This window comes from Aplosporella prunicola (assembly GCF_010093885.1).
Source record: "Aplosporella prunicola CBS 121167 unplaced genomic scaffold K452scaffold_11, whole genome shotgun sequence".
In the NCBI taxonomy this organism is placed as follows: Eukaryota; Fungi; Ascomycota; class Dothideomycetes; order Botryosphaeriales; family Aplosporellaceae; genus Aplosporella; species Aplosporella prunicola.
In genome coordinates, this window is record NW_022983539.1 from 404,354 (window position 1) to 428,231 (window position 23,878).

At 54.8% G+C, this 23,878-nt stretch overlaps 10 protein-coding genes across 10 annotated transcripts; 4 read left to right on the forward strand and 6 right to left on the reverse strand.

Moving 5' to 3' along the window:
• Window positions 1–2: 2 nt before the first annotated feature.
• Window positions 3–1,212, reverse strand: K452DRAFT_318083 (uncharacterized protein; the record flags this gene model as incomplete). Its single annotated transcript, XM_033544126.1, has 2 exons — window positions 3–81; window positions 132–1,212. Coding segments are annotated over 2 exons (1,158 nt in total), but the record flags the coding sequence as incomplete, so codon positions are not given.
• Window positions 1,213–2,614: 1,402 nt separating this feature from the next.
• On the reverse strand, window positions 2,615–3,843 carry K452DRAFT_18939 (uncharacterized protein). Its single transcript, XM_033535853.1, has 5 exons — window positions 3,605–3,843; window positions 2,924–3,543; window positions 2,840–2,868; window positions 2,709–2,761; window positions 2,615–2,655 (listed from the first exon to the last, which is right to left on the reverse strand). The coding sequence occupies exons 1-2, from the start codon at window positions 3,829–3,831 to the stop codon at window positions 3,066–3,068; spliced, it is 705 nt and encodes a 234-aa protein (XP_033398162.1). The 5' UTR covers window positions 3,832–3,843; the 3' UTR covers window positions 2,615–2,655; window positions 2,709–2,761; window positions 2,840–2,868; window positions 2,924–3,065.
• Window positions 3,844–5,437: 1,594 nt separating this feature from the next.
• Window positions 5,438–7,615, forward strand: K452DRAFT_270118 (uncharacterized protein). Its single transcript, XM_033538973.1, has 3 exons — window positions 5,438–5,752; window positions 5,848–6,042; window positions 6,107–7,615. The coding sequence occupies exons 1-3, from the start codon at window positions 5,516–5,518 to the stop codon at window positions 7,409–7,411; spliced, it is 1,737 nt and encodes a 578-aa protein (XP_033398163.1). The 5' UTR covers window positions 5,438–5,515; the 3' UTR covers window positions 7,412–7,615.
• A 375-nt stretch (window positions 7,616–7,990) lies between these two features.
• On the reverse strand, window positions 7,991–10,224 carry K452DRAFT_18945 (uncharacterized protein). The gene is made up of 2 exons (XM_033535854.1): window positions 8,219–10,224; window positions 7,991–8,144 (listed from the first exon to the last, which is right to left on the reverse strand). Exons 1-2 carry the CDS (start codon window positions 9,911–9,913, stop codon window positions 8,076–8,078), a joined length of 1,764 nt encoding a protein of 587 aa, XP_033398164.1. The 5' UTR covers window positions 9,914–10,224; the 3' UTR covers window positions 7,991–8,075.
• Window positions 10,225–10,777: 553 nt separating this feature from the next.
• On the reverse strand, window positions 10,778–11,997 carry K452DRAFT_297738 (uncharacterized protein; the record flags this gene model as incomplete). Its single annotated transcript, XM_033542056.1, has 2 exons — window positions 10,778–11,517; window positions 11,589–11,997. The coding sequence occupies 2 exons, from the start codon at window positions 11,995–11,997 to the stop codon at window positions 10,778–10,780; spliced, it is 1,149 nt and encodes a 382-aa protein (XP_033398165.1).
• A 437-nt stretch (window positions 11,998–12,434) lies between these two features.
• K452DRAFT_286867 (uncharacterized protein) lies at window positions 12,435–13,296 on the forward strand. The gene is made up of 5 exons (XM_033540375.1): window positions 12,435–12,566; window positions 12,632–12,660; window positions 12,767–12,875; window positions 12,932–12,985; window positions 13,040–13,296. Exons 1-5 carry the CDS (start codon window positions 12,480–12,482, stop codon window positions 13,136–13,138), a joined length of 378 nt encoding a protein of 125 aa, XP_033398166.1. The 5' UTR covers window positions 12,435–12,479; the 3' UTR covers window positions 13,139–13,296.
• A 1,116-nt stretch (window positions 13,297–14,412) lies between these two features.
• K452DRAFT_197772 (uncharacterized protein) lies at window positions 14,413–16,388 on the forward strand (the record flags this gene model as incomplete). Its single annotated transcript, XM_033535979.1, has 4 exons — window positions 14,413–14,718; window positions 15,116–15,483; window positions 15,876–16,001; window positions 16,331–16,388. Coding segments are annotated over 4 exons (858 nt in total), but the record flags the coding sequence as incomplete, so codon positions are not given.
• A 1,160-nt stretch (window positions 16,389–17,548) lies between these two features.
• K452DRAFT_19019 (uncharacterized protein) lies at window positions 17,549–19,009 on the reverse strand. The gene has a single exon (XM_033535855.1). The coding sequence runs from the start codon at window positions 18,888–18,890 to the stop codon at window positions 18,006–18,008; it is 885 nt and encodes a 294-aa protein (XP_033398168.1). The 5' UTR covers window positions 18,891–19,009; the 3' UTR covers window positions 17,549–18,005.
• Window positions 19,010–21,039: 2,030 nt separating this feature from the next.
• On the forward strand, window positions 21,040–23,048 carry K452DRAFT_286873 (uncharacterized protein). Its single transcript, XM_033540376.1, has 4 exons — window positions 21,040–21,211; window positions 21,307–21,388; window positions 21,448–22,288; window positions 22,344–23,048. Exons 2-4 carry the CDS (start codon window positions 21,334–21,336, stop codon window positions 22,633–22,635), a joined length of 1,188 nt encoding a protein of 395 aa, XP_033398169.1. The 5' UTR covers window positions 21,040–21,211; window positions 21,307–21,333; the 3' UTR covers window positions 22,636–23,048.
• On the reverse strand, window positions 22,838–23,697 carry K452DRAFT_286875 (uncharacterized protein). The gene has a single exon (XM_033540377.1). The coding sequence runs from the start codon at window positions 23,680–23,682 to the stop codon at window positions 23,329–23,331; it is 354 nt and encodes a 117-aa protein (XP_033398170.1). The 5' UTR covers window positions 23,683–23,697; the 3' UTR covers window positions 22,838–23,328.
• Window positions 23,698–23,878: the final 181 nt, after the last annotated feature.

Consider the following 23,878-nt stretch of genomic DNA (forward strand, 5'->3'; position numbering starts at 1 on the left):
CAAGAACCGCTCGAGAAGCTCGTGGTCTTCCGCAACAGGAGGCGACGGCGTGCGCGGCTGCGCCGGCGACAACAACAACAACTGTGGCATGGCGTTAGCGTGTTCTGCGGTGTCAGGGCCGGGCAAATCACTGTTGGTGTTGTCTTGCTGTAAGAGCGGATATTCTGTTGTGGAGGCGCCTGCGATGGTGTTGTTGGTGTCGTCTTCTGGCTGTTGGGAAACGTCCTGTGCAGCGCTGATGGCTGTGCCGGGCCAGTCATCCATTTGCATGTCGGTGGCTGTGTTGAAGGCGTTGTTGTCCATGTTCATGGGGTCCGTGTTGGAGACGAGGCCGCTGCCAAAGGCGCCGAAGTTGGGGGAGTGCAGCGTCGGGAAGAAGTCACTGGTGGGGACATCGTCAGCGTTTGTACCGGCTAGGTTGTCGTGGATGGGTGTGTTGGTAGTCTGGATATCAGTGGTGCCGCTAGGAGGAGTAGCGGTACCGCTGGGTTGCGCAGTGTCAGCATTGTCCTCAGTGATCGCAGAAGCAGGGGTGCAGGTTATAGCAGTTGTAGTAGTAGCATCGGTGGCTTCAATGGCTTGAACAATAGAGACTTCGGCACCTTCAGATGTGTCAGCCACTTCAGATGTGTCGGAGTTGTCGGTGACCTCAATAACCTCTAGAGTCTTAGTGGTGTTAGTGACTTCAGTGGCACGAGTAGCCTCGTTAGCTTCAGCGGCCTCAATCTTTCGCATCAGTTCTCGATTAGCGATCATAAGTCGCTCGCGCTCTGCACAGGCCTCCATGATCGCCTCCTTCAGCTGCACGAGGGTGAGGTACTTGACGTCCGTCTCATTGCGCAGGTTGTAGGAGCGACGGACAGGGCTCTGGCTGGAACTGCTGCCACCTTGCTGTTGCTGAGAATTCCTGGTCTGCGAGCCTTCTCCAGCTTCGCCTGGCTGTGGTCCAGTGCTTGCATGCTCCGTAACATTGCCGGACGAGCGTGGTGGATCCAAGTCCATGGCATCGTCATCACCAACATTCTCTGCGCCGGCAGTAACATCACGCGTCTCGGAGTTACGAGCCTGGCGCTCAGCCGTAGCAGCTTGGTCGCGCTGTAGTTGCTCACGCTGCATCTGCTGCATGACAGCGCGTCTCTGAGCAGCGCTCTTGAAGGTGTAGCGTGGGCCGCTGCGTTCGGTGTCGTTGTCTTGTATGGGCCGCGCGGGCATGCTTGAACTAAATAGGCCAGCACTGTGTGGGGTCGCTATATCCTTGTAGTCAGTCGTGTGATTTTTCGATTGTTCAAGGGCATGAAGGGAGATAGTTGTGGGTGGCTTACGCAAGGCTTCCAGAGACTTGTAGTGTGCGAGTACATCACGCGGAACTGGGAGACGTACAATCAGACGCGGGTTGGGGGGGCCGCCTGTTTCATATGCCCAAAGGACTTGAGTTAGTCATTGTGTTCTCGAGGTCATGCTTGATAATGGTGTTGTGTTGACGGTGAGAATAACAATCAGAGTGAAGAGCGGGCAGTGTCTAGATTGCAGCGGAAAGAATATTACTCACGTCTGTCGCCTCTGTTGATCTGCTCTACGAACTTTGCGAACCTGACTTTGTCCAGTTTCATAGTGACGATGAATTTCTTAGGCGCCAGTAACATCAAGCGCTCTTTGCACTTCTTTGCCTCGGCCGACATTGCGCGGAGGGACTTGAGGCCCCTCTCCAGGACCTTGCGAGTGAAGAAGTCAAGGTGATCCTTGTCACGGGCCAGAGGCTGCTTGGTGATGGCGAGCTTTTGCATCGCCTCTGCTATGTTGACCGGATCAACGGTCTGCGCGGTGACGACCCATTGCGCCAGTTGGCTCTGGCCCGCAATGCGGCCATTGGGCAGCTTCGTGGTGTCTGCGCTCATTGTGGTGGTTGTGTGGTGGAGGTTGTTGTTGTTGCGGCGGTGGTTGTTATTAGGCTTATTAGAGTGATTGGAGTGAAAGCGCGGAACTTCACTGCCTCTGCCACTAGCCGAAGGGCGACCAGGCATAGAGCCAAAGTAGTTGGGGGCGTGTGGGGAACTTCACTTACGTACGAGCACCATGGTGAGTGCCCCTTTAACATGCGATCAGAGACTCAGTGACTGTGTGACTGGCAGGGTGAGACGTGAGAGGTAGACAAAGCTAAAAGTAATGTCTCGAAGATAGGTGAAGCTGTGTGAATGCGGTTGCGACTTCAAGTAACAAAACGGGGTGAAGTCGGTAACAAAGAGAATACCTGGATATTTGCAACAAACTACCTTGCGCGAATAGAACAACAAGCGATTGAACAATGGGCCTGGCAAAACAAGCTCTTGTACGGGTGAGAGATGAAGCCATATAGATATACAATGTATACCGTGCGCTAGACAAACAAATACAACATAGCCCGTCCGTCTACCATAGGCAAGTGTAATGTGAGGCTACAAAAGAGGGATGCGATAGAGCTGACTGAGCACTTGCAAGGAAAGTATCAGAGTAGGAACATAGGTGGAAGTGCAAAAACTATAGGCCTAGCAAGGACCTATAGAAACCCCGGTCGTCACCAGGATTTTTTGCATTGAGCCCGTATCGAACCCTTTATCTAGATTAAGGGCGAACAGTGAATCAATGCGCGCAGAGCCCGAAACCAACAGACCAGGGTAGCTAATCCCAGCCGTCAGTACGAGTTGCGATGCCAAGTGGTCGGCGATTCAGACTTATAAAGTAGGTAGCAGTCCCTTTCACACTTAACAGAGGACTCAAAGAGAAGCTGTCCTTGCTGTTAGCATACGACCGAATGCCGGAGAAATACGACAAGCTCAGGTTAACATCAGTGGTAGTAACCTGCCTTTGTATACATTTTATTCGCCGTAGTTTCTATTTACGTTGCCAATCAGCTGATATGTACTTGTGTAGAGGTTTGAACACATACGGCTTAACATTTCTAGCCATGTTATTCAGGCACAGCACACAACATCAATGCCTTCTTCTATGCCTGTCACTGCGTGAACATCGTCAGACAACCGTTATCTTCATAATACGTTTTCTTGAAATTGGTTCAAGTTCCTCTTCGTTCAAGCACCCGCGCCACTCTTCTTCCTCGTAATTTTGAACAAGAACAAGTTCTCTCTCGAGTAGATCTCCTTGTCCGGGTCGTCGTTGACCTCTTCCACGATGAACATCTTCTTGATCGCCTTTACAAAGTGCAAGTCCGCCCGTCTCCTCTTCTTGAAGCAGAACCAGCACACCGTGTTCTCGCCGATCAGGTCTTCCATCGTCTTCTGCAGAAGAGGAAAGGCCGGCTCGAAGTACACGCAATCGGCTGCAAGGATGACGTCCGGATGCTTGGGGAGCTCGGCGGGCCGCTCCTCGCCCCAGTCATAGACGAGTGCCTTGACGTTGTCGTCCAGCTTGTTGAGCGCAATGTTCTGCTTCATAAGCTCAAACATGGGGATCTGGTCGGTAATCCAAAGCGGGTTCTCGCGGGTAATGCCATTGCAGCCAATGGCGACTGCCAGGCCCACAAGACCGCCACCTGCACCCAGTTCAACTCTGCGAAGCTGTCAGCGATGCGCCTCGTGGTCGCGGCAGCGCGGTTGCAGAGCGTACAAACATTGACTTGCCCGCAAGGCCGTCCCTGTGCTTCCGTAGCATGTACTTGGACAGGACCATGCCCGCGGGCCAAAGCTGTCCGCCGCATCCTCCCTTCAGATCTTCATGGAGCCTCAACGGCGGGCTGAGGAGGCCATCGAAGTCGAGAGAAGAGTCTCCAGCAGCTTTGTACTGCGGGAGCTCGACCAGGTCTTCGCTGATGTTGAAAAAAGGTTCTTCTTCGGCCATCGTGGGGTTAGTTGGGGAGGTTGTGGGGTGCAACGATGGGGGTGAAGTGAGAGAAAATCTTTATCGATAACGGCGTCGAATCAACCGAATCTCGTTCGCGCATGCGCATGATGCGCCTCAGTACGTGTCCGAAGTTTGCTAAGAATATTCTTTCTTCTTGCGACTAGCCGCGAAACTATACCCAGCAACTTTGGACGTCTGGTCATTCGCTGTGTGTTCACCTGCACCGTTGGCCCGTTTCACCGTTTCGGCTGACTGCAGCCACTGCACCTCGGAGAATAGCTGAAGAATCTTCTGGATTGCTCCCGACGTTCAAAGTTGATGAGCTTGCCAAGGTATTTTGTTTTGAAATAACGTTCAGTGGACAACCAATGTGTGGGAGTGTCTTGTTCACAGCGTGCTTTGGTTCGCAATCGATCCGGAATCGATTCGAATCGGTTCCCTTAAGTCCAGACGTTCAAGGTTATACCGGCCGCCAAGACCTTCCTATCATGGCTAGCGCTCCAAAAAAGGCAGCTCTCTTGTAACGGTGGAAGGTTGAGAACCGCCAGCTTTCTCAAGCTGCCACGACTGCAAGACTTTGATTGAAGGGAAGGAAATAACAGCTTTGAAGATGGCATCCTACCGAGTGAGGAACTGATGATATTCGAGTATCAAAATCCCCTCAGACCACCATCTGCAGTCTGTTCGCAGAGCATGCGCAACATGTTCAAAATTAGTTCCGAATCAGTTCCAAACCAATTCCAAACCCAATCTTACTTTTCAGATGTTCGAAGTTGTTGTCGACGCTTTCCTACCTGGGTTAGCGTCTATAATAGGTAATCATCAAACAAACTGTTCGAGAGGCTGAGATGACGGACGGTCATCATGAGCTGCGCCGCTTCAGCCTGACAGAGTTTTTATAACCCAGTCCTACGCCCCTATGCTATGTGTGCGACATCAAAAGTGTCCATGATACGTGAATTGGGAGGTTAGTCGTCATGCTTCTTACAGGTCTTCTATGCATGTCAGAACCAATCCGCAATTAATCAAGAATTCCTCCAGAATCAGTCTTTAATCGATGCGAAATCGCTCAGTATTTATTCCGACGTTCGAAGTTGAAGGTTGTTGAGACCTTCCTATTTCAACTAGCGTGCCCAAAGTAGGAAAGCCCTTGTCGGCCGCCAGAAACCCAGCTCCAAACCACCACTCAACTCACGCGCAAGCAACAGCAACAGACAACTGAACTCGTGAAAGTTTCTTTAATGCGCGAACGGGCAATTCAGTGCGTGTAGAGCAGGTATGTCTAGTCTTCCAACAAGCCTAAACTAAGCCTAGCATACACCTTGGTGCGTCCGATGGCAGCGCTTCCGGCACCGCGTAGACTCTGATGCAGCCAAAACTAGACAGATGATGGTATATGGTATGTTCCGTAGTGCTCACCAGTCAGTAAGCTCTCCGATAGGTCTTATACCTTTGTTGGTACGTAGCGTTTGCCACAGGACGCGGGAAGGTCGTACAGTGAGTAGCGAACGTCGTTTTATTCGTTGCATTGCAAGCCACTCAGCATTGGCAGTTGCGGATAACGATTAATACCGTACCCGGTACCGGGGTCGTGCTAACACATATATATTCCAACCCAGCCTTGTCTGTACTTTTTAGAATCCCACTTTCCCCATTCTCCTTTCCTAAACACCATCACGTGATGGAAGTCTCTAACGTCTTAGAGACCATATTTGGTAGCCAAGCTAACGGCACCACTTCCTGGCAACCGGAGCCGACAACTCGCGGAACATTTAGCATCCTTTCTACATGCCTTGTGACACTGTCGTTGTGTGTCTGGACTGCAGTGCACCTAAACATCCCGGCATATGGTCAAGTAGACCGACAAAAATGGCGTAAATTACGTTGGTTGACTTTCACATTGTTCGCGCCAGAATTGGTAGTTCTTCTTTTCTTTGTTTTCTCACGACCGTCAATGCACTATTGTGTCGTGGCTGTTGGAATGACCTTGAATAGTCTACTGATCATTCAAAGGTGATATTGACGGCATACCATCAGCGCAAGTCTGCGAAAAAAGCTCTCGAAATAGGTATAAAGACTTTCGGACAGGAGCCTCACGACTCATTTCCACTCAAGGTCCTTCGGTATTTTCGAAAAGTTGTTCCGCCTCCCCAAAATGACGTTGAAGTGGAGTTAACTCAGAGCACGGAATTTACTCGAGATTCGGAAGTAAGGCTAAGCCGGTGTTCTGCTTGGGACGCTCTCACCATTTTGCCTGACTAACTAAAGGCAGATTACTATAAGAAGCATAATAAATGCACGCCACCCTTGGACAATGGTTCACGGTCACTACGTGGCCATGGGCGGACTCGCAGTCGAATTTCACCTCGGTTCAGCTCAGACTCGACGTATTGTACTCACTGTGGACGCATTCAAAGCCGTACTCGACAAATACCCTTCCTCTATGCTGGAATTATCGGAATCACATATCAAAGATAAGAGCAAAGCAAATACATTGGCTAAAACTCTGGTATGCATACAAGCCCTTTGGTTCTGCATCCAGTGTTTCTCTAGGATGGGACAACGCTTATCAATCTCACTCCTGGAACTGAATACTCTCGGACACGCCATATGTGCACTCCTTATGTATCTGTTATGGTGGGACAAGCCATTGGACGTCGGAGAACCAACTCTGCTTCAAGAACAAGGTGTCAAAGAGCTTGTCGCTCTATTTAGCTTAAGCAATAAATCCAAGAAGGGCTGGGACATTGGGCACAAGGACAGCTACACCGGAGTAGAGACAAAATCTCCTGTCGTTTACTTCACCGAGGCTTCTGGCAATATCGACTCATACATAACACCTCCTTTCGATTTCGATTTTGAGGCGCCAAACGAACACAAAACATACAAGCTTTACATGGGTTTTAGCTTATATGGATTTTGCTTTAATCGTCCATCTGAGTGGCCTAAATCATCTCCACGGGACCGCATCTTCCTTGACAGGCCCTATATAACCCTGGATACTATGGACTTGATTTGTTGGAAGATGGCTGCGGAGGCGGTTCGCCGCCATTATCCACAAGACCCTTCCCGTCCTACATTGCGCTCATCATGGAGATTGTCCCAACAGTTCGAAAAAGTAGTGGAATGGGTTCCAGATTCTATTAGTGAAACACTTGATTCGATTGAGTCGAGTTATAGTCTGGCTTTCTCTGGAATTATTTATGGAGGGCTTCACCTTTTGGCATGGAATGCACCATTCCTAACTTTCGCGGAGAAATTCCTCTGGCGCTTCAGTAGCCTAGCAGTGGCTTCCGCAGTGGTTTTCTTGGGCCTTTTCCACTTTGTTCGTCTTTACGCTTCTATGAAGGTGGGGGTACCCACTAAGAATATGTTCAACAACTTGTTCGACAAGTCACACAATGTAATTTATACCTCAGCTAACTTGTCATTCCATTTCCTAGCATATTTTTTCCCTCTAATTTATGTGTTTTCAAGAATTTACCTAGTTGTTGAATGTTTTCTTCAATTCCGGCATCTTCCAGATTCTGTCTTTCTCGTACCGACTTGGTCTCAATATGTTCCGCACATCTCCTAACGTACCTTTTATCTCTCTTTCTTTGGAAACACCAGTTCAGATCTCTCATTCAATCTCCACCACTACAGTTATTATCGATCAAAAAGGGGAATCTTCAGCCACTTCCAAAGCAGAACGGACGACAGGATTTTGACAGACGGAACACCAGCTGATTCAACATCAGCCAGACAAGCAACGGGTACAATAGCATATATAGCATGTGGCATCAAATCTACCAATCAATATCTCACACTTTCCGAACTCCATCCAAGCTTCCAGCAAAAAAGGAACTTCCACATCAAGCAAGCCCTGGCCACAAATAGCCATGATATGACACACATTACCCAGCCAAACCCGCTCTCCCACCCGCACGCACGCACGCACGCAGACGATCAAACACCCTCACCGAACGAACAAGTCTCCGTTTCGCGGTTCTCCTGTGCCAACAAGCACACACAAAGCTGGAACCAGTCCATTGCTTCTACCACCCTACCCAGCGCGTGTGCTATCGAATAGTATGTACCAGGCTGCATGTACCCCGCCAAACCCTCAACGCAAGTATCGCATCATATCGCATCAATCAAGTCTCAAATACTCCGAACCCATACCCCAACCCACTCCACCTAAAGAAGAAAGAACACCGGCCAAACCAATCTATCAGCCCAGCCAGGCCACCACACCTACCCTAGCTCGTCTCTCTCAACTTAGTTGCGCGCCAATACTCGCCCGCAAACAAGTTCTGCGTGCTCCTAAGCTGCTCGGCCGCATCGTTAGCATTTCCAAACAACCTCGCGGCAGCTCGTATGTGCCTAGGAAAAGACGACTTACCCCCCTCGAGACCCTTTGTCTAATGGAAACCTGTGCTTTCACCTTCTCCCCCAAGCGTAGCGGGCGCGGCGCCATGAAAACCTCCGGCGCCTCTCCCCGGACCCCTCGCACACGCTCCACGCTCAGATGACGCAGTGCTTGCGCTGGTGACATAGCCTTCAATGCGCCTTCGCTCTCGTCCTCTTGGCCCCCCACTAACTCCGCTGTACCACCCTCGTACTTCCCTAGATACAGGTCTTCGCTTGCCGGTGCCCCGCTAGGCACGCTCCAGAGTGACGCTTCTTCATCTAGACTGTCGGCCACATTTGCGAGCCTCTCCACCATGTCTTCTGTGGGCTGCATGGCATACCACTTCCTGAGTTTGCGCCACAGAGCATCACCGTTGCTGTCGGCAGCAGACCCTAGTTGCTGCAGCACTGCAAACCCGGCGACAGCACCTGGGGACGTGGCTGCACCAATGTAGTTGTAGGTTGGAGTTGAGTATACAGCTACTTGTTCGGCTTGTTCAATGCTCGTGGCCGTTGTTATTGGTTCCGAAGGGCGGTGCTCAAGTGGTCGGTGGTTACGGTGTTGGTTCCGTGCTTGGCTCAACGAGACTAGCACACGCTGGCGTAGCTCCTCTTTGCGCGTGGATGTGGGTTTGGCGTCTTCGTCGAGTTGCGGGGGCTCTCGACGGCGCTGGCGCTCTGCTTTGTTTGGGCGCAGGGACGGCATGCTGCGTCTCCTTTCGGGTACTTGACTTTTCTGCATGCTCTCATGACGTGACACGATGCGCATCCTGAGCGGGAGGAACTGTGGGGTTGGCGATTGAGTCTGTGATTTCTGTAGCCGGATACATGGCTCTGTTGTCTCTATCTTCGAACGGTGTATGGTATTGTTAGGTGCTAAACAGACCCCGGCAGGCGACACGGGCTCCGATTCATGTAAGTTCTCGTTAAAAGCCAGTAGATTCAAAACTTCCTTGTCACGTGTTGGTGATGAGACCTCTTGTAAAGACGAGGATATGCATGTCAGGTCGATAGGTCCGCGGCGTGAGCGCAGGAAATCAATGTCCTTCCCATCCAGTGCGGCAGAAGAACTTTCAAGCATAACCTCACAGAGAGGATCTTGCTTTTGCCGCTGTTCCTTTCTCGCCAGTAATTCATGAAATCGCCTTGGACTGACCGGTGACGGCAAGAGCGTGTGGAGTAGCGAATGTCGACGTTGGAGCGACATCTCGCCATCGGCAGTCTTCCAAGCAGCTTCATTACTGCTGACATCTTTTCTCACAGTGAGCTCTAACCCTTGCAATAATACGCCGTTATCAGCAAGCCAATCTGGTACTGTAATTCGTGCATCAGTTTGCGCCAGATGCTTGTCGACGGCCATCTCCCTCACGTCTGGCGGAGCATTGGTGTGGTGTCCGCCGCTATCGCCTGGTTTTGCCCAAAGCCATGGCGGGAGATCAATTTCCTGGACGGCGGACAGCAAGTCGGCATGAACATCCTGAATTTCCTTGACGAGGTCCTTTAAGATTTGCTCGCTGCGGGCAGCTACCTGTGGCAGCTTGCTCGCGACTGTGAGAGCTGACGGCAATGGACTCGGACTTGTTGACATCGGGGAACGAGTGGCAAACCAATATCTATGTGATAAAGACCTGAAAATGGGCTTCGCGATTCCTGGTGACATTTCGAGGTTGATTTCGAGAAAAGCCATCAAAGCTAAGACATGGTGGACAAAGTGGCAAGGTCTGCGTGGTATGTCCGACACCGGAAGGGCAAAGGTAAGAGTATGGAAACGTAAGGGGCCATCTTTTTATTGTTCGAGTTAATCAGATACTTGGAAACCCATGATGTTGTGCCGTATGCGCGTGATCTCGAAATCGGTGACCGACGGTAACGGTTATTCAAGGAAGTCGACAATTGCTTTAGGCCGAATGAAACCGTGGTTTGTGGACTATCGTAAGAAAACCTGGATAGTGTGAAAGGAAGTTGGGCACGTGCACCTTTGCGTGCTCCTTTGCGTGACGGTCAGCAGGTATTCTGTTCAAAACACCAGATACTTTAATATATCCTTGGAACCTGGAAGGCGTTGGTATCCGGAAAATCGTCAAGCGAAAGCGCAAGAGCAGACGTTTGTGTGTTAGTATGCAGAGTATGCGAAACCGAAAGCGCAAAGAGCATAAAACATGACTGAGGAAAACAACTCAAACGCCTCAACAGACCAGAGTTGACGATGCGTTCTCGGTAACACTCCCACTGAGGCTGGAATGTACGAGCAAGGAAATCAAACTTGACTGATCACAGACTCCCGCTAAGCGCCTCACAAGCTCTTTCTCATGATGGAAACCTTATTGCTAAATGTGTTTCAAAACTCCTTATACGCCTTTGGTCCTTCTGCTGGATCGATGCGGCCCGCAATGCTGGTTAAGGCGCTGTATCTACATCTGATAAAACAAATCATGCGGGCTGTGCAGGATATCGAGCGCTCGAAAAAACTGGTGAAAGTCGATTGACGGATGATAGACCAAGTTGAAAAATTGGACTGAATGAACCGTTTCGCGTATCGCCAGCTTTGGTTCTAGCCTCCCTGTGCTGCTGCCTCGCCGTCTCTTAACTCGAAACAGGCCTTCTTCAGCATTTCGAATGTGAGCATCGTGGTCATTGCTGCTGGCACTGCGCGGACCATGTTCGTGCCCATGCCGTTATAGAATGCTCTCCAGCCCTCTTCTTTCAATATGGTTCGGCATGTCCTGACCAAGCCGCGATAGCGCGGCATATTGATCATACCGTCGGAGGACGCTGCACCGGGGGGATGACGCTTGTGCCCATGGGACTCGGAACGGAACGAGATATGATCAGGTGAGTTTGCTGGCAGGGAGCGTTGCTGGGTCTGAAGCCGAGTCCTCAGGACCTCGTGCGGGTACGTTGCAGATGTTGCGCAAATCTTGCTAAGGAAAGTCGCGCCCAGGATACCGACCCAGTGGACGTCATTGTCCTCAGAGGAGTTCTCTCCCATCTCCAGACCCGTAAAGACTGTTTTGAAATATTCATAGAGCGGGAATTGAATGGCCACATGGGTCAAGCCAAGAAGTGCAGGGCCTAGACCAGAGTAAAAGGAGCCAAGGCCCTCGGTGCGGTACATCTTGCGGGCTGCATCGAACGTGGAGTTGTAGTGCCACGGCGTCCGAACATCTTTAGAGGCTCGCGAGCTAACTTGTGACATGAGTCTAGTCTTAATGACCCAAATTGGGTTCGTCGAAACCGTCGAGCATGCGCCAGCGGTTATTGACGCACAGACGCGGGCGAGCCATTTGTTCTCTTTTGAACCTATCAGCCAGTGCTCCACTTTCCAGCGGGTCGTAAAAACAAAGCTAGTTCCCCTGACTGACCTATTTTGTTGTAGTAAAACTCCTTTGAGCCTTCGTAGACACTCATGTAAACGGCCCAAGTGGGCAGGTATCCGAGCAGCATTGGCCCAAGCCCTCTATACATTCCGCGCACACCATCTTCGCGCCATATTACCCGCGCCGTCCCAAACAGGCCTTGATACAATGCCTTGGAGGGCGGCATTCCCTGCTGGATGCGCCGGAACGACCCCTGCGCCTGCAATTTGGTTTTGATGACATCGAGCGGACAGGTAACGATCCCAGAGGCCACGCCTGCCATGGCACCGCAAAAACTATTGATCGAGGAAGGCGGGAGCTTCGAAATAAAGCCCGAGAAGGGGGTGCGCGCGTGGATGACCGGGGAGGCATCGGCGGCAGTGGCGGCGTTCGTCGCGGAGGTAGGAGTAGACATTGTGAGAATTGCGCCTAGGAATGGTAAGCTTAGGGTTCGGTAGGTAGCATGGTGGGCGGGCGCTGCTTGCAGCAGGAGGAGGCCGCACTTCCAGGAAAGTTGTAAGGATGCCTCTGTAGTGTGCGGCCCCGCAGCACTTTGAGGTCAACGGTTCACGTTGAAATCCATGGACGGGCGGGCAGGGCAGGCGCGACTGTCGGGCGAGCAGGCTCTGCGCGGGAGGAGCGGAGAGGGCGATGAGAGGATTGCGTATGCGGGATGGAGGCGGAAACAAGACAAGGAAGCCGAGATTCGGTCATCAATTGGGGTTTCGGTGGGGGGGAATCTGCCACGCTGACTCAGCCCCACATCCAATCGCAGCGCGTGCAGAGCGGCTGAGAAGCCGGGCACGTGATGCGCGCATCCGCCTCGAAACCTCATACATTCTCTGGTTTGCACGACGCACCCTACCGACCCCGTACTCCACCCCGACTGTCGCAACAATGGCCCAGCCTTCGCTCACCAAATTCATCATCAAGCGCCCATGGCTCAAGAACTGGCTGAAGCCCGTTGCCAACTGGTACACCGACGTGCGTCCCCCGGCCACGCCCACCCGTCCGCCCGCTTCGGACACTAACGCCATCTCGACTTGCAGCTCTCCGGCTACCGTAAGCTTGGCCTGAGGTACGGCAATCCTACAAACCTCCAATGGCTGGCCTGCAGCTCCCCCGGGGGCTCCGCCGCCCTTGACGCCTCTCAGCGCGCCTGCTAACGCCGCACTGCTCCGCAGGGCCGATGACCTGATTCCCGAGGAGTCCGAGACCGTCCTCCTCGCCCTCAAGCGTCTCCCGCCCAAGGAGGCCTACGACCGTGTCTTCCGCATGCGCCGCGCTTTCCAGGTTCGATGCCGATGCCGATAGGAGGATCCCGAGGACATGGCTGATAGGAAATGTAGTGCTCGCTGTCGCACCAGCTTCTGCCCAAGGAGCAGCACACCAAGCCCGAGGAGGTACGACGATATGAATTGTTATGGCGGTTTTGGGCGGAGGCTGACTGATAGCAGGACACGCCCTACCTTACCCCGATCATTGAGGAGATCGAGGCCGAGCTCAAGGAGCGTGAGGACTTGGAGTCCATGGTCGTCAAGAAGAAGAAGGCGTAGAATACCAGACGCGAATGGTGGGATGATGAGTGCGACGTGGTTGTACAGGCACAATGCATATCGGATTGGATGCAGCAGCGGTCGTCTTGTGCTTTAGACTGTATACTATCGCCAGGAGAGCGGTCGAATGAATTGCTTTTCTAGAGCAAACAATTGGCTCCAAACGTTACGACGGTTGATTTCCAACCGTTATCTCCAAATCGTCCAGTCATACATTGTTTGACTAGACGGGTATTCTCCTGTCCAGGCTAGCTGTACAGAAACAAAGCCATTGGAATGTGGGGGTTCTTCAGCTCGGAGGGAAGAATGCAAGCCCCCATTCCAAACAGTGAGAGGTTCGTGCAGGGATCCTTATCCCCGCGATTTAGGCATCTAGACTTGCAATGGAGAGTTCCGAAAAATCAAAGAATCTGCCCAAAGCAATGCATGTTATTAGTATAACATTCAATGTCGACGTATGGAAGCCCTGGGGTGCGTTGAGCGATAAATAAGCATATGTGCTAATTGGCTTATATGGGTGTTCCAAAGCTAGACTCTGAACAGCCATGACAGCTTCGAAAATAATTCGAGCTCGTTTTACAACGCCTAGACGTGCAATACCATACAAGACATTCGATGGCTTACCAATCGGCAGATTGGCGCAGGCAGCAGCGTGCTCGTGACTTCGCGAAAACGCCAGACGCATCAACGTCATAAGCAGACTGCTCCCGCGACGACGTCCACCGTGACGTCCATCGCTTCAACCAATTCATGCAGATGCTTCCCCAAATTCGACGCGCCGTATGACAACTCAAATTCCTTTCTAAAGGGTTCTCTGTTTTCACACAACGTAGTTCGTTTCTTTACCGCGCGCAGCTCTTTTAGGCCTTCGACAACGTCCTTTCGCCACCATGTCTTTGAGACGATCAGCGCGCATCCAGTCTAGCAAGCCAGACGATACTTCTGTCCCTGATTTCAAGGATGTCTCTAGTACTAAAGTTATACAAAATGGCGCAGATGCGCCGAAAAAGCAAGGGAAACGGACAAGGAAAGAAATAGTTTCAGATGCAGCTTCAGATGTAGACATCAAGGACAACACCACTGCAAAACCAAGTAAAAAGAGGACCAAGTCCGCAATGAAAGCCGCCTCCAAAGATGGGACGTCTACTTCCGATTTGCCACAAGGACCAGAGCGCAAGAACCGAAAGGCCAAGGCCATCGCGGGAGCAGCAGAGCCAGCAGCAGCCACTCCCGCCGCCGCCAGCCTTATGGCCTCGTCATCCCCCACGGCAGGTGCCTCGCCGCCTCACTCACGCCCAGCGGAGCCGCACGCTACCAACGCGCCTATCAAAACAGAAGATGGATCGCGCGTCACGGCGTACCCAGGCCTGGAAGCCGCCTCGGCGCCCAACGAGCTGCTGCCACCTCCGACAACGACAACAGAAGACCTTCTTGCGCGGGCAGAAGCGCATCTCATCAGTGTCGACCCGCGGTTTAAGGGCGTGATTGAGAAGCATCCATGCCGGATATTCAGCCCGGAAGGGCTGCAGGAGGAAGTGGACCCGTTCAAGAGTCTGGTTAGCGGCATCATTGCGCAGCAGGTGAGTGCCAGCGAGTGTGCCTTCGTTTCGTTCCAAGTGGGCAGTGGTATACGACAGTAGCGTCAAAACCTAATGGTGGCCGCGAGCACGAGCTCTTGTCGATCTGCCAGCCCTTTACAAATGAACCCGAGATAATACGAGCCGCCCAGACGGCGCTGGACGCCCGGGCTTATCGCTCGTCTGCTATATCCAGGGCTGCAACTGGAAATAGCAACACGAGCAAGCGGGCCCGCACGCCCCGTCGGTGGCCCCGAACCTCTTCTCGTGTTTCCAGACCTACCGTCCCGACGGACCCTTATCCATCGCATCGTATTGCAGCTGCCGCACACACCCGCGCACCGACATCCCCACATCTACACCCAAGCGCGTAGCACCACGACTAACCATCGCATGACAGGTCTCGGGCGCGGCCGCCAAATCCATCCAAGCGCGCTTCATCGCCCTCTTCTCTGATACCAGCAGCGGCAGCACGCCTTCCGACGCCCCTCCCCCCACCTTCCCATCACCGGCCGCCGTCGCTGCCGCCGATATCCCCCGCCTACGCAGCGCGGGCCTCTCGCAGCGCAAGGCCGAGTATGTGCAGGGCGTGGCGGGGCAGTTCGCTCGGGGCGAGTTGAGCGCGGCGGCGCTGGCGCGCGCGTCGGACGAGGAAGTGTTGACGATGCTGACGGCGGTGCGGGGGTTGGGGCGCTGGAGTGTCGAGATGTTCATGTGCTTTGCGCTGAAGCGGTGCGATGTGTTTAGTACGGGGGACCTGGGCGTGCAGTGAGTGAACTTCTTCTCACTCTTCAGTTTTGCTTGCGGTGTTGCTTGGCTGGGGATTCTGCGACTGGGCACTCTCTGGTCTTGGAGCGGGTACGGCGGTGTCTGTAGAGGTGGTGGAGGCTGCTGCTGCTACTGCCTCTGCTGCTGCTGTAGAGGTAAGCCGTGGGCTTGTGGACGAACTGTCACAGCAGCCACCTAGTCACACGACCAGCGCGGAAGCAGAGGGCCGTTGCTGTACCCACGTTTCTTCTCTTCACAAGCCTATAGCCACTTACTCCGCATGCTCAGCAAACCAACCAGCCAGACAACCAAGCAACACTCACGCAAAGCAATCCCTACCTACACCTCCTCGCTCAAACAAAGGAGTACCTACACTAACAACCCTCCCACAGACGCGGCATGGCCGCCTGGCTCGGACGCGACGTCAGCAAGCTCAAAGCCAAGGGCGGCACCAACAAGTGGAAGTACTTGAGCGAGCGCGAGATGCTCGAGCACTCGGCGCCGTATGCGCCGTTCCGGTTAGTTGTGTTATTTCGTTCCCTTGGACGTACATGTGCTTTTAGACACACACACGCGGACGGATGTGAGCGACACAAGACAGAGAAGAGGAAGGAAGAAGAGGAGAGGGCAAGTCAACGCGGGCCGCGCGGCCGTGGCGGACTGGTGCTGCCTCGATGAGCGTGCGACAGACACTACACTTTGCTCTGACACTCCCTCACACGCTCTCCTCAACCACTCTCGCTGCGTTCCGCTGTCTCCGCATTCCTTATCCTTCTATTCGCCTATCCGTCATCTTACCCACCTCCCTACCTGTATGCTTGCGTGACTGACTCAATTCTTCACACAGAAGCCTCTTCATGTGGTACATGTGGCGCGTCGAAGACGTCGACATCAGCGCGCTCCAAGGCTAGCGCGCAAACACCACCATCACCACCACCACCATCACCGTGCGTCAATCAACCAGACAGACGCACCCCACCGCCATTGCCATCGCCCTTATCGTCGTCACGGCCCCCATCCGACTCGTCGACCTGCCCCCAGCGCCAGACACCATGACGCCGCAGCTGACGCGGCCCGCGGGGTCCGCGGGGTTCCGGTCTCGGGTAGAGCACCTTGAGCGTGTGTTGGGGCCAGGCAGGACTCAGGAGTGAGGAGCTGGACGCGGCGGTAGGGACACGGACGGGTGGGGCGGAGGAGGAGCGTGGTTGTTGTGGTGATTGATGATGGGGTCGAGACGGGGGGTGTGGGTGTTGGTGTGGTTGTGGAAATGAAATGATGCGATGATGCGCGCTTGGAAGCAGCACAACACAACACAACACAACGCGACGGAAAAGCGGAGGGAAGATTTGAGATGATGATGAAATGACATGAGATGAGATGAGACGCGACGAGACAGGCGATGACGAGGACAGTGCTAGACCAAGCAACAGAAACAGAGAAAGTCAGAGAGAGAGAGCAAGCAAGCAAGAGCAAAACCAAAACCAAGAGATCAGCGCGCGCGCGCGCGCGCGGCGCAAGCAAGCAAGTAAAGCAAGTGCGACAACGCGCCCACTACGACGCTGCGATGCTGCCCGCCAGCCGCAAAGGCAGGCATGGCAGGCATGCTAGGTAGGTACTTATGTACATACATACGTACGTACGTACGCAGCAGCGACGCTCACGCAGCACGCCGTGCCTGCCTACTTACGCGCCCGCGGATCCTTAAAACCTAGCACCTAGTCCCGGCGGCAACGACGAAAAAACTGGGGTGCTTATGTACAATTGTACTGTGTAGCCAGGCGTGCCCGTGTGGGCCTGTCTGTGGAGCAGCTTGGTGTGCCCTGGACTTGCCGGAGGCTGGCGCTTGCTGCTGCTGCTGCGCTGTGCCTGGATGGTTGTTTACTACCTACCTACCTACCTACCTACACTGTTGCTACCTACGTGCCTGAGTGGGTTGGGAGCGTGTGCGTAAGGGATGTGCGTAGTTGCACTCAGAACTCATAATCATCTGTGTGTGTATCTACCGCACCACACTGCTACTGCTGCTGCTGCTGGGTGCGTACTGTGCCATAGCCATAGTTCGGCAACCGTAGGAGTACTGAAAATCCATCGAATTCAGGGCTGCTGCGGCTGCCTCCCTGCCGCGAATGCTACTGCTGCTGCTGCAGCGGCAGCGGGGGTGTGGAAGCTACACCGCCAACAGCAGCAGAAACAGCAGAAGTGGTGCTTGGGACGTAGGGTAGGTAGGTAGGTGGGTGGGTAACTACCAGGCAGGCAAGGCAAGGCAGGGCAGGGCAGGGCAAGTCACGACACGGGCACGGCTGGTTTTTCCCTGCCCTCCCCTGCCTCCCCTACCTCCAGTACCTCCGTACGAACCTAGCTATGTATGTGTGTATGTATGTACGTACGTACGTGTGTGCCCTACCTACCTCCCTACCTAGCCACATGCCTACAGCATCACGGGACAATGACGCCAGCCCCGCAACGCGAGCGAGCACTGGAGCGACGTACGTACTTACCTGGCTACCAACCAAGCAACCTACCTACTTACTCCGAGAAGCGGGGAGGGGAGGGGAGGGGAGGAAAAGAGAGCGCGCAAGAGCAACAAGCAAGCAAGCGCGCGCGCTCAAAACAGCGTGCCCCGCCGCGCGCTCGTGCGACATCTGCCTGCCTGCCAGCCAGCCCAGCCCAGCCCAGTGTGCCTCTGGCTGCCAGTAGCTAGCCGAAAAGCGCCTCCACACCCACCCGCCTAGGTAGGTAGGTAGGTTGGTAGGTTGGTAGCTGCTCCCCTCTCCGGTTGGCAGCATAAGCAACAGCAGCCAGCAGCAGAAGCAGTCAGCAGCCAGCCAGCCAGCAGTAGCATAGCATAGCATAGCAGCCAGCAGACGGCTGCTTGCGGCCTTGCACACGCCACGCCCACGCTCGCGCCCACGCCCACGCCACGCCACGCCAATACCCGGCTCATGGCCAGCGGGTAGCGGTGGCGGCGGCGGGCGGCCGCTCGATGGGGCCAGGCAGCGCGCCATCTCGCGCGCACGCAAGCAAGCAAACGAAACGGCTCGAACAGGGCGGGCGCTCCCGCTGCGGCTGCGCGTCGCTGGAGCGGGCAACTGGCGCCCGCGAGCCGAGGAACGAGGAACGAGGAAGGAAAGCGAAAAGAAAAAAAGGACGGCCGGACGGTCGGTTGTGGGCCAGCGAGCTGCTTGCTTGATTGCTGGTTGGGCCTGCTGCCCGTCACCGCTTCTTGCGCCCCCCAGAGAGCGATCTCGCGAGCGTGGCCGGGGGTCGATTCGCGTAGTCAGCTCGTTTTTGGGGCGATGACGGGGGGCTGATTGTCCGCTTCTTGGTTGGACTGGACTGGGCTGGGCGGGTCTGGAGGGAGATGGATCGATGGATGGATCGATTCGATAGAGCGAGCGGGCGAGCATGTGCGCCTCTCGTCGTCGTCCTACTCCTTCTCCTCCTCCCACTTCCTCGTCGCTCCGGTTGCTGCTACTGCAGGGTCGCTAAAAACGGATGGTCGCTGCTGCTCCTAGAGGTACTGCTGCGATGTTGCTGCTGCTGCTGCTGCTGCTGCGCCGCTGCTGGTGGCCGGCCTGTATGGGTGGCTGTTGTGCTGCTGTTGGACGTGCTGCTGCTGCGACTGCCTGCTTGGGCGAGGGAGCATGTTAAATCGGGAGGCTGCGGGTTTGGGAGCTGGTTGGCTGGTGGCGTGCTTGTTACTACTGCCGGCGGCCGTCTCCCGCCGATGCCGGCATCGCCTGCGATCTGGTTTTACGCATGCGCATGCAGAGGCTGGCTGCTTGCTGCTGCTGATGCGAGCGCGCCTTCCCCCCTGTGAACATACGTCGTTGCATCTTGGCTTATAGAAATTTTTTTTCTCTCAGTTGGGGCCGGGCCGGCGCAGCGAGGGGGGAGGGTCGGAACGCGCGTAGGTAGGTATGAGCAACGTCTGAACGACGATGATATGCGCGTGAATGTCTGGCTATCTAGCTGACTGGCTGCCTGTCTGTCTCGGATGCACCCGCTGCTAGCGACGATGCTGCTTGTTCGACGCAGAATCGGCCATGGGCGAATGGGACGGCAAGCGGGGGAGTACGGGGGTCGGACGGGCTAGGGTGCAGCGAGGCGAGGAGAGAGGCTCTGAAGCAATAGCCCAATACTGCGTGGTTACACGATAACGTCGATGCGGGCAATTTGGGGAAGCGGCCGTGGTGCGACTGGCGACGATGATGGCGCGCGGGGATCAACTTTTTGCCTTGACCCCTCCTTCTCTTTGCCCTGCGTTGCGACGACGACGACTCGTGGTGACTGTCATGGTGCGGGAGACGGGAGACGACATGGAAGGCGCAGCTGCGATGCGGCAGGTCGTTTTTTTCCCTTGCCAGGACATGGATGGACCTATGGGATGATGATCCCGGACTAGAGAGAGCTACTTTTGCTGTAGACTAGTAGCATGGCGTTATTGCCAAAGGACCTCTGCTGATGGACGATCGCGGATGGGGGGAAGTTGGATGGCTGTGCTACCCGGTACCGCAAGCAGCCCCAAAGGCTTGTCCGACGCCACCGTTCACGGGGAAAATGTCGGTCTATCGATGACGTTGGTGCGCCACGGCGGCGGGCGATCGTGCGCGGGCAGAAGGATTGGCGGGAGGGATTTTGGTTTTTGCTTTGGTATTGGAGAGATTTGGCTCGGCGCTGAGTGGTTCATCAACTTACCGCGTCGAGTAAGAGACGTCGTCGGGCTGGGACAGGAGGCGGCAATGCTCGAGCGGGATGCTTAAACTACGGCGGTCCTCATTTCGCTCAAAGAGCTTGCTTTTTGTCAAGCATTGTTGGGTGGAGTCAGTGTGTGCTGTGCTGTCCTGGCCCTTGAAACGCTAGGATGACGAGCGGGCATAGATGGAGAGCCTGAAACGGAGAGGTTACAGGTTCATGATCATGTCCACGAACAAGCTGCCTCTTCGGGAGGATCGGCAGCGAGGAGGCTGGCAGCCGGCACCGCGAGCCCCGTCGCCGCTGCACGCTCGATTGGTTGGCGATGGCGGAAATATGGGTGGGGCGGTTCCGAAGGTGGAAGCACGCTCTGAAATGCCGGAGCCAATTTGCCACGATCGTGACGCTCATCATCACCAAGACACCATGTTATCATGGGCCGAGATTGGTTCGTAACGCTGAGATTGGAGCGGTGCGCTGGGCTCCATGCGCGGCCCGGGCCCTGTTTCAAGCCGCATCACGGAGGTTGCGTCGGCAATGTTTACATCCACTACTGACGGCCATGTGACGGAATGTATGCTTCTAAAAAAGATAATGGACTTTGTTCACACAATAGTCGGAAAAAAAGTCAATATTGCGTGGACGAGCGGGGTAGAGAGAGGAATGGATGGATGAGGAGTCGATGGTACTTACGAAAAGGCCAAAAACTCACGATCGCCGGCGCGCTAGGATGGTGCACGAGCCGTAGCTGACAGGGGACACCCGGTGCTCCTGAGCCAGTCGAAAGCCGTGCTTTGCCCAGGCCGCTCCCTCCTATTTTCCCGGCCTCTTCCCTTTCCCTTCCCCAAAACACTCTCGCTCTCCAGCCACCAGCCCCATTCACGACTTCCAACTTCGCCAGTTGTGCCCCTGCTGCGCGTATTTCTCCCTCGTTTTTCCACGTCCAACCTTCTTCACGTTCGCTCAACCCAACATCTTTCGCCCGGACATTCTCAATCATCCCGACCGGCGTCGTCAGCCCGTCTAATCTCCCGTGCGTCACTCCACTCTTGCAGCATTCCATCAAGACGACGCTCTTTCCCTCCCTTCCACCCTCCAGCCCGCTGACCGTCGCCTGCTCAACCACAGATCTCCTCAACGCCGCTCCACACGATAATGTTCGCCAAGTACGCCCTCCCGGTGGCCGCCGTCGCCGGCCTGGCCTCTGCCGGTACGTTTCACCCCTATCAACACCAACCCCCTTCTCCTGCTAACATATTCGTCAATCAGCCAACAGCTGCAGTGCCTCTGCCACTAGCACTATCGCCGCCGCCAACGATGTCCCCACTGGCTGCGCTACCTTCTCTGGCTCCCTTGCCATCGCCACTGACGCCCCCGGCACCCTCGACATCCAGGGTATCAAGAAGATCACTGGCTCCCTGTACGCCAACAATGTCAGCGCTCTCTCTTCCCTGTCCGCCGACAGCCTCGAGGAGATCGACAACTTCGAGCTTACCGACCTGGAGATCCTGTCCAACCTGAACTTCCCCAAGCTCACCAAGGTTGGCTCGATCAAGTGGGCCGGTCTTAAGGCTCTTTCCGAGCTGAGCTTCTCGTCCGGTGTCAAGGAGGCCGACTCCGTCGACATTGAGAACACCTTCCTGAGCTCGCTCGACGGTATCAACCTCAACGAGGTCGGCACCTTCGTTGTCGCCAACAACAAGTACCTTAAGGATGTCGAGGTCCAGTTCACCCACATCACTGAGCGTCTGGAGATCTCCGAGAACAGCCCCGAGCTCAAGGCTCACTTCCCCAACCTTGAGTGGGCTTTCAACATGACCTTCCGTAACGTCAGCGAGGTCCAGACTCCTTCCCTGGCTGCCATGAACGGCTCCCTCGGCTTCTACGGTGATGGCATCAAGAGCTACTCTGCCCCCAACCTCACCAAGATCCAGGAGGGTTCCCTTTCCTTCATCGCCAACCCCCAGCTCCAGAACATCTCTCTCCCCAAGCTCCAGTCCGTCAACGGTGCTTTCACCATTGCCAACAACTCTCACCTTGCCGGCAACCTCAGCTTCCCCAAGCTCGAGACTGTCAAGGGTGCTTGCGACTTCAGCGGTAACTTCTCTGGGTAAGTTTATTTTCAGACGCCATCGACATGTATCACGCTTCTAACGCCTCTACAGTTTCTCTCTCGACAGCTTGAAGACGGTCAGCGGTGCCTTCAACATGCAGTCTTCTGAGGAGATTGACACCGACTGCGACCACTTCAAGGGCCTGTCTGGCAAGGACAACATCATCCGCGGCAAGTTCGAGTGCAAGGGTGCGCTGACCAACCCCGGTGGTGTCGGTACCAAGTCCTCCAGCACCTCCAGCTCCAGCAGCGCCAAGTCCACGAACGCTGCTGGCCGCGTTGAGATGTCCACCACTGCCTTCGGTGCCGCAGGTCTTCTTGCGTTCTTCTTCGGCCTGTACTAGGGGAAGTTGTAGCTGAGGAGCTGGCGTTTTTCTTTTGATTTTCTGCTTGCATAGAGGTACTTAATACGGAAAATCCTTGCGTTTTCATTGGCACCATCACGGAGCATTCAATCGCGCATTGGGCCCGAGCGATGATGACTCATGTGGTTTTCTGGATTGGGTTCTTTGAGCGGTTCGTGCTTACGTGCGCGTGTATCTATCAGGGTGGTTGTGTGGGACGAGGCAACGAGCGGAGGTCTTAATCGGGTGCTTTTTAGCAATTTTACTCATTCGGGCGCGCCGTAAGCAATTCCGGGATCATCTCATTATGTCTTTCAAACGGCTCTATTTTTCTTACTACTACTCTTCTCTTCCTCTCTCTCCTCTTTTCTCTTCGATGCGCGCGGTGTGGTGTGGTGTGGCGGGGAGGGCCGTCATGCGCGCAGTTCCCAGTCCTCTTCACGACGCCTTGCTTGTTTTGTGTATGTCAACAGCAGTTTATGGAAAAGCATATTTTTGTTTTGGCCTGGGCGACTCTCCCTGACATCAACGTATGGGCTCATGTGAGGACCGGACCGGGGCGGCGGGGATCGAGGGCACACGCTTCCGAGGGCTTGTCAGCTGTCACAATATGGATTTGGATGTTTTTGCTGCGTGCGTCACACAATGGGTGGGCGGCGCGTGTAACCTGTCACTTTCAGGAGGGGATAAGAATTATTTTTTCCTGCCTCTGGGTAGCCCGGGCTCCGCATCTGGAACTGGGGGCAAAAGGGCCTGCGGGGTGGGGGTGGACTTGGGGTTGCTCAGATGGGGCATGGCACGTCGCGGCCCACTGCTTCCAGATTGCCTTGCAGGCACGATCCGATACCCGAGGCGATTTGGGTTGATGGAGGCACGCATCCGCGCGCGGCGGCAGGCAGGCGAGCGAGCCTGGAGCCCGGCTGGTGGTCGGGGGTTGATTGCGACGAGTCGGTCTCTCCACTCTGCCGTTGGCCTTTCGTTCTGCGGCTGCCGCTGCCCGGCCTCCCGCAACGCATGCACGTTCTTAGGAGGACGAGAGATCGCCATTGACGCTCGCTACCGCTCCATGCTGCTGCTGCTGATGCTGCTGCTGGTGCTGGTGCCGCCGCTGCTGCTGCTAGGTACTGCTGCCGCTGCTGGTGCCGCCACCATCCTGTGCTAATGCTGCTTGGCCGTTTGGCTGCTGTGTTCCCGGCAGACGTTGGCAGGGGGGGGGTTGGACGAGGGTTGCACTGAGCGGTGA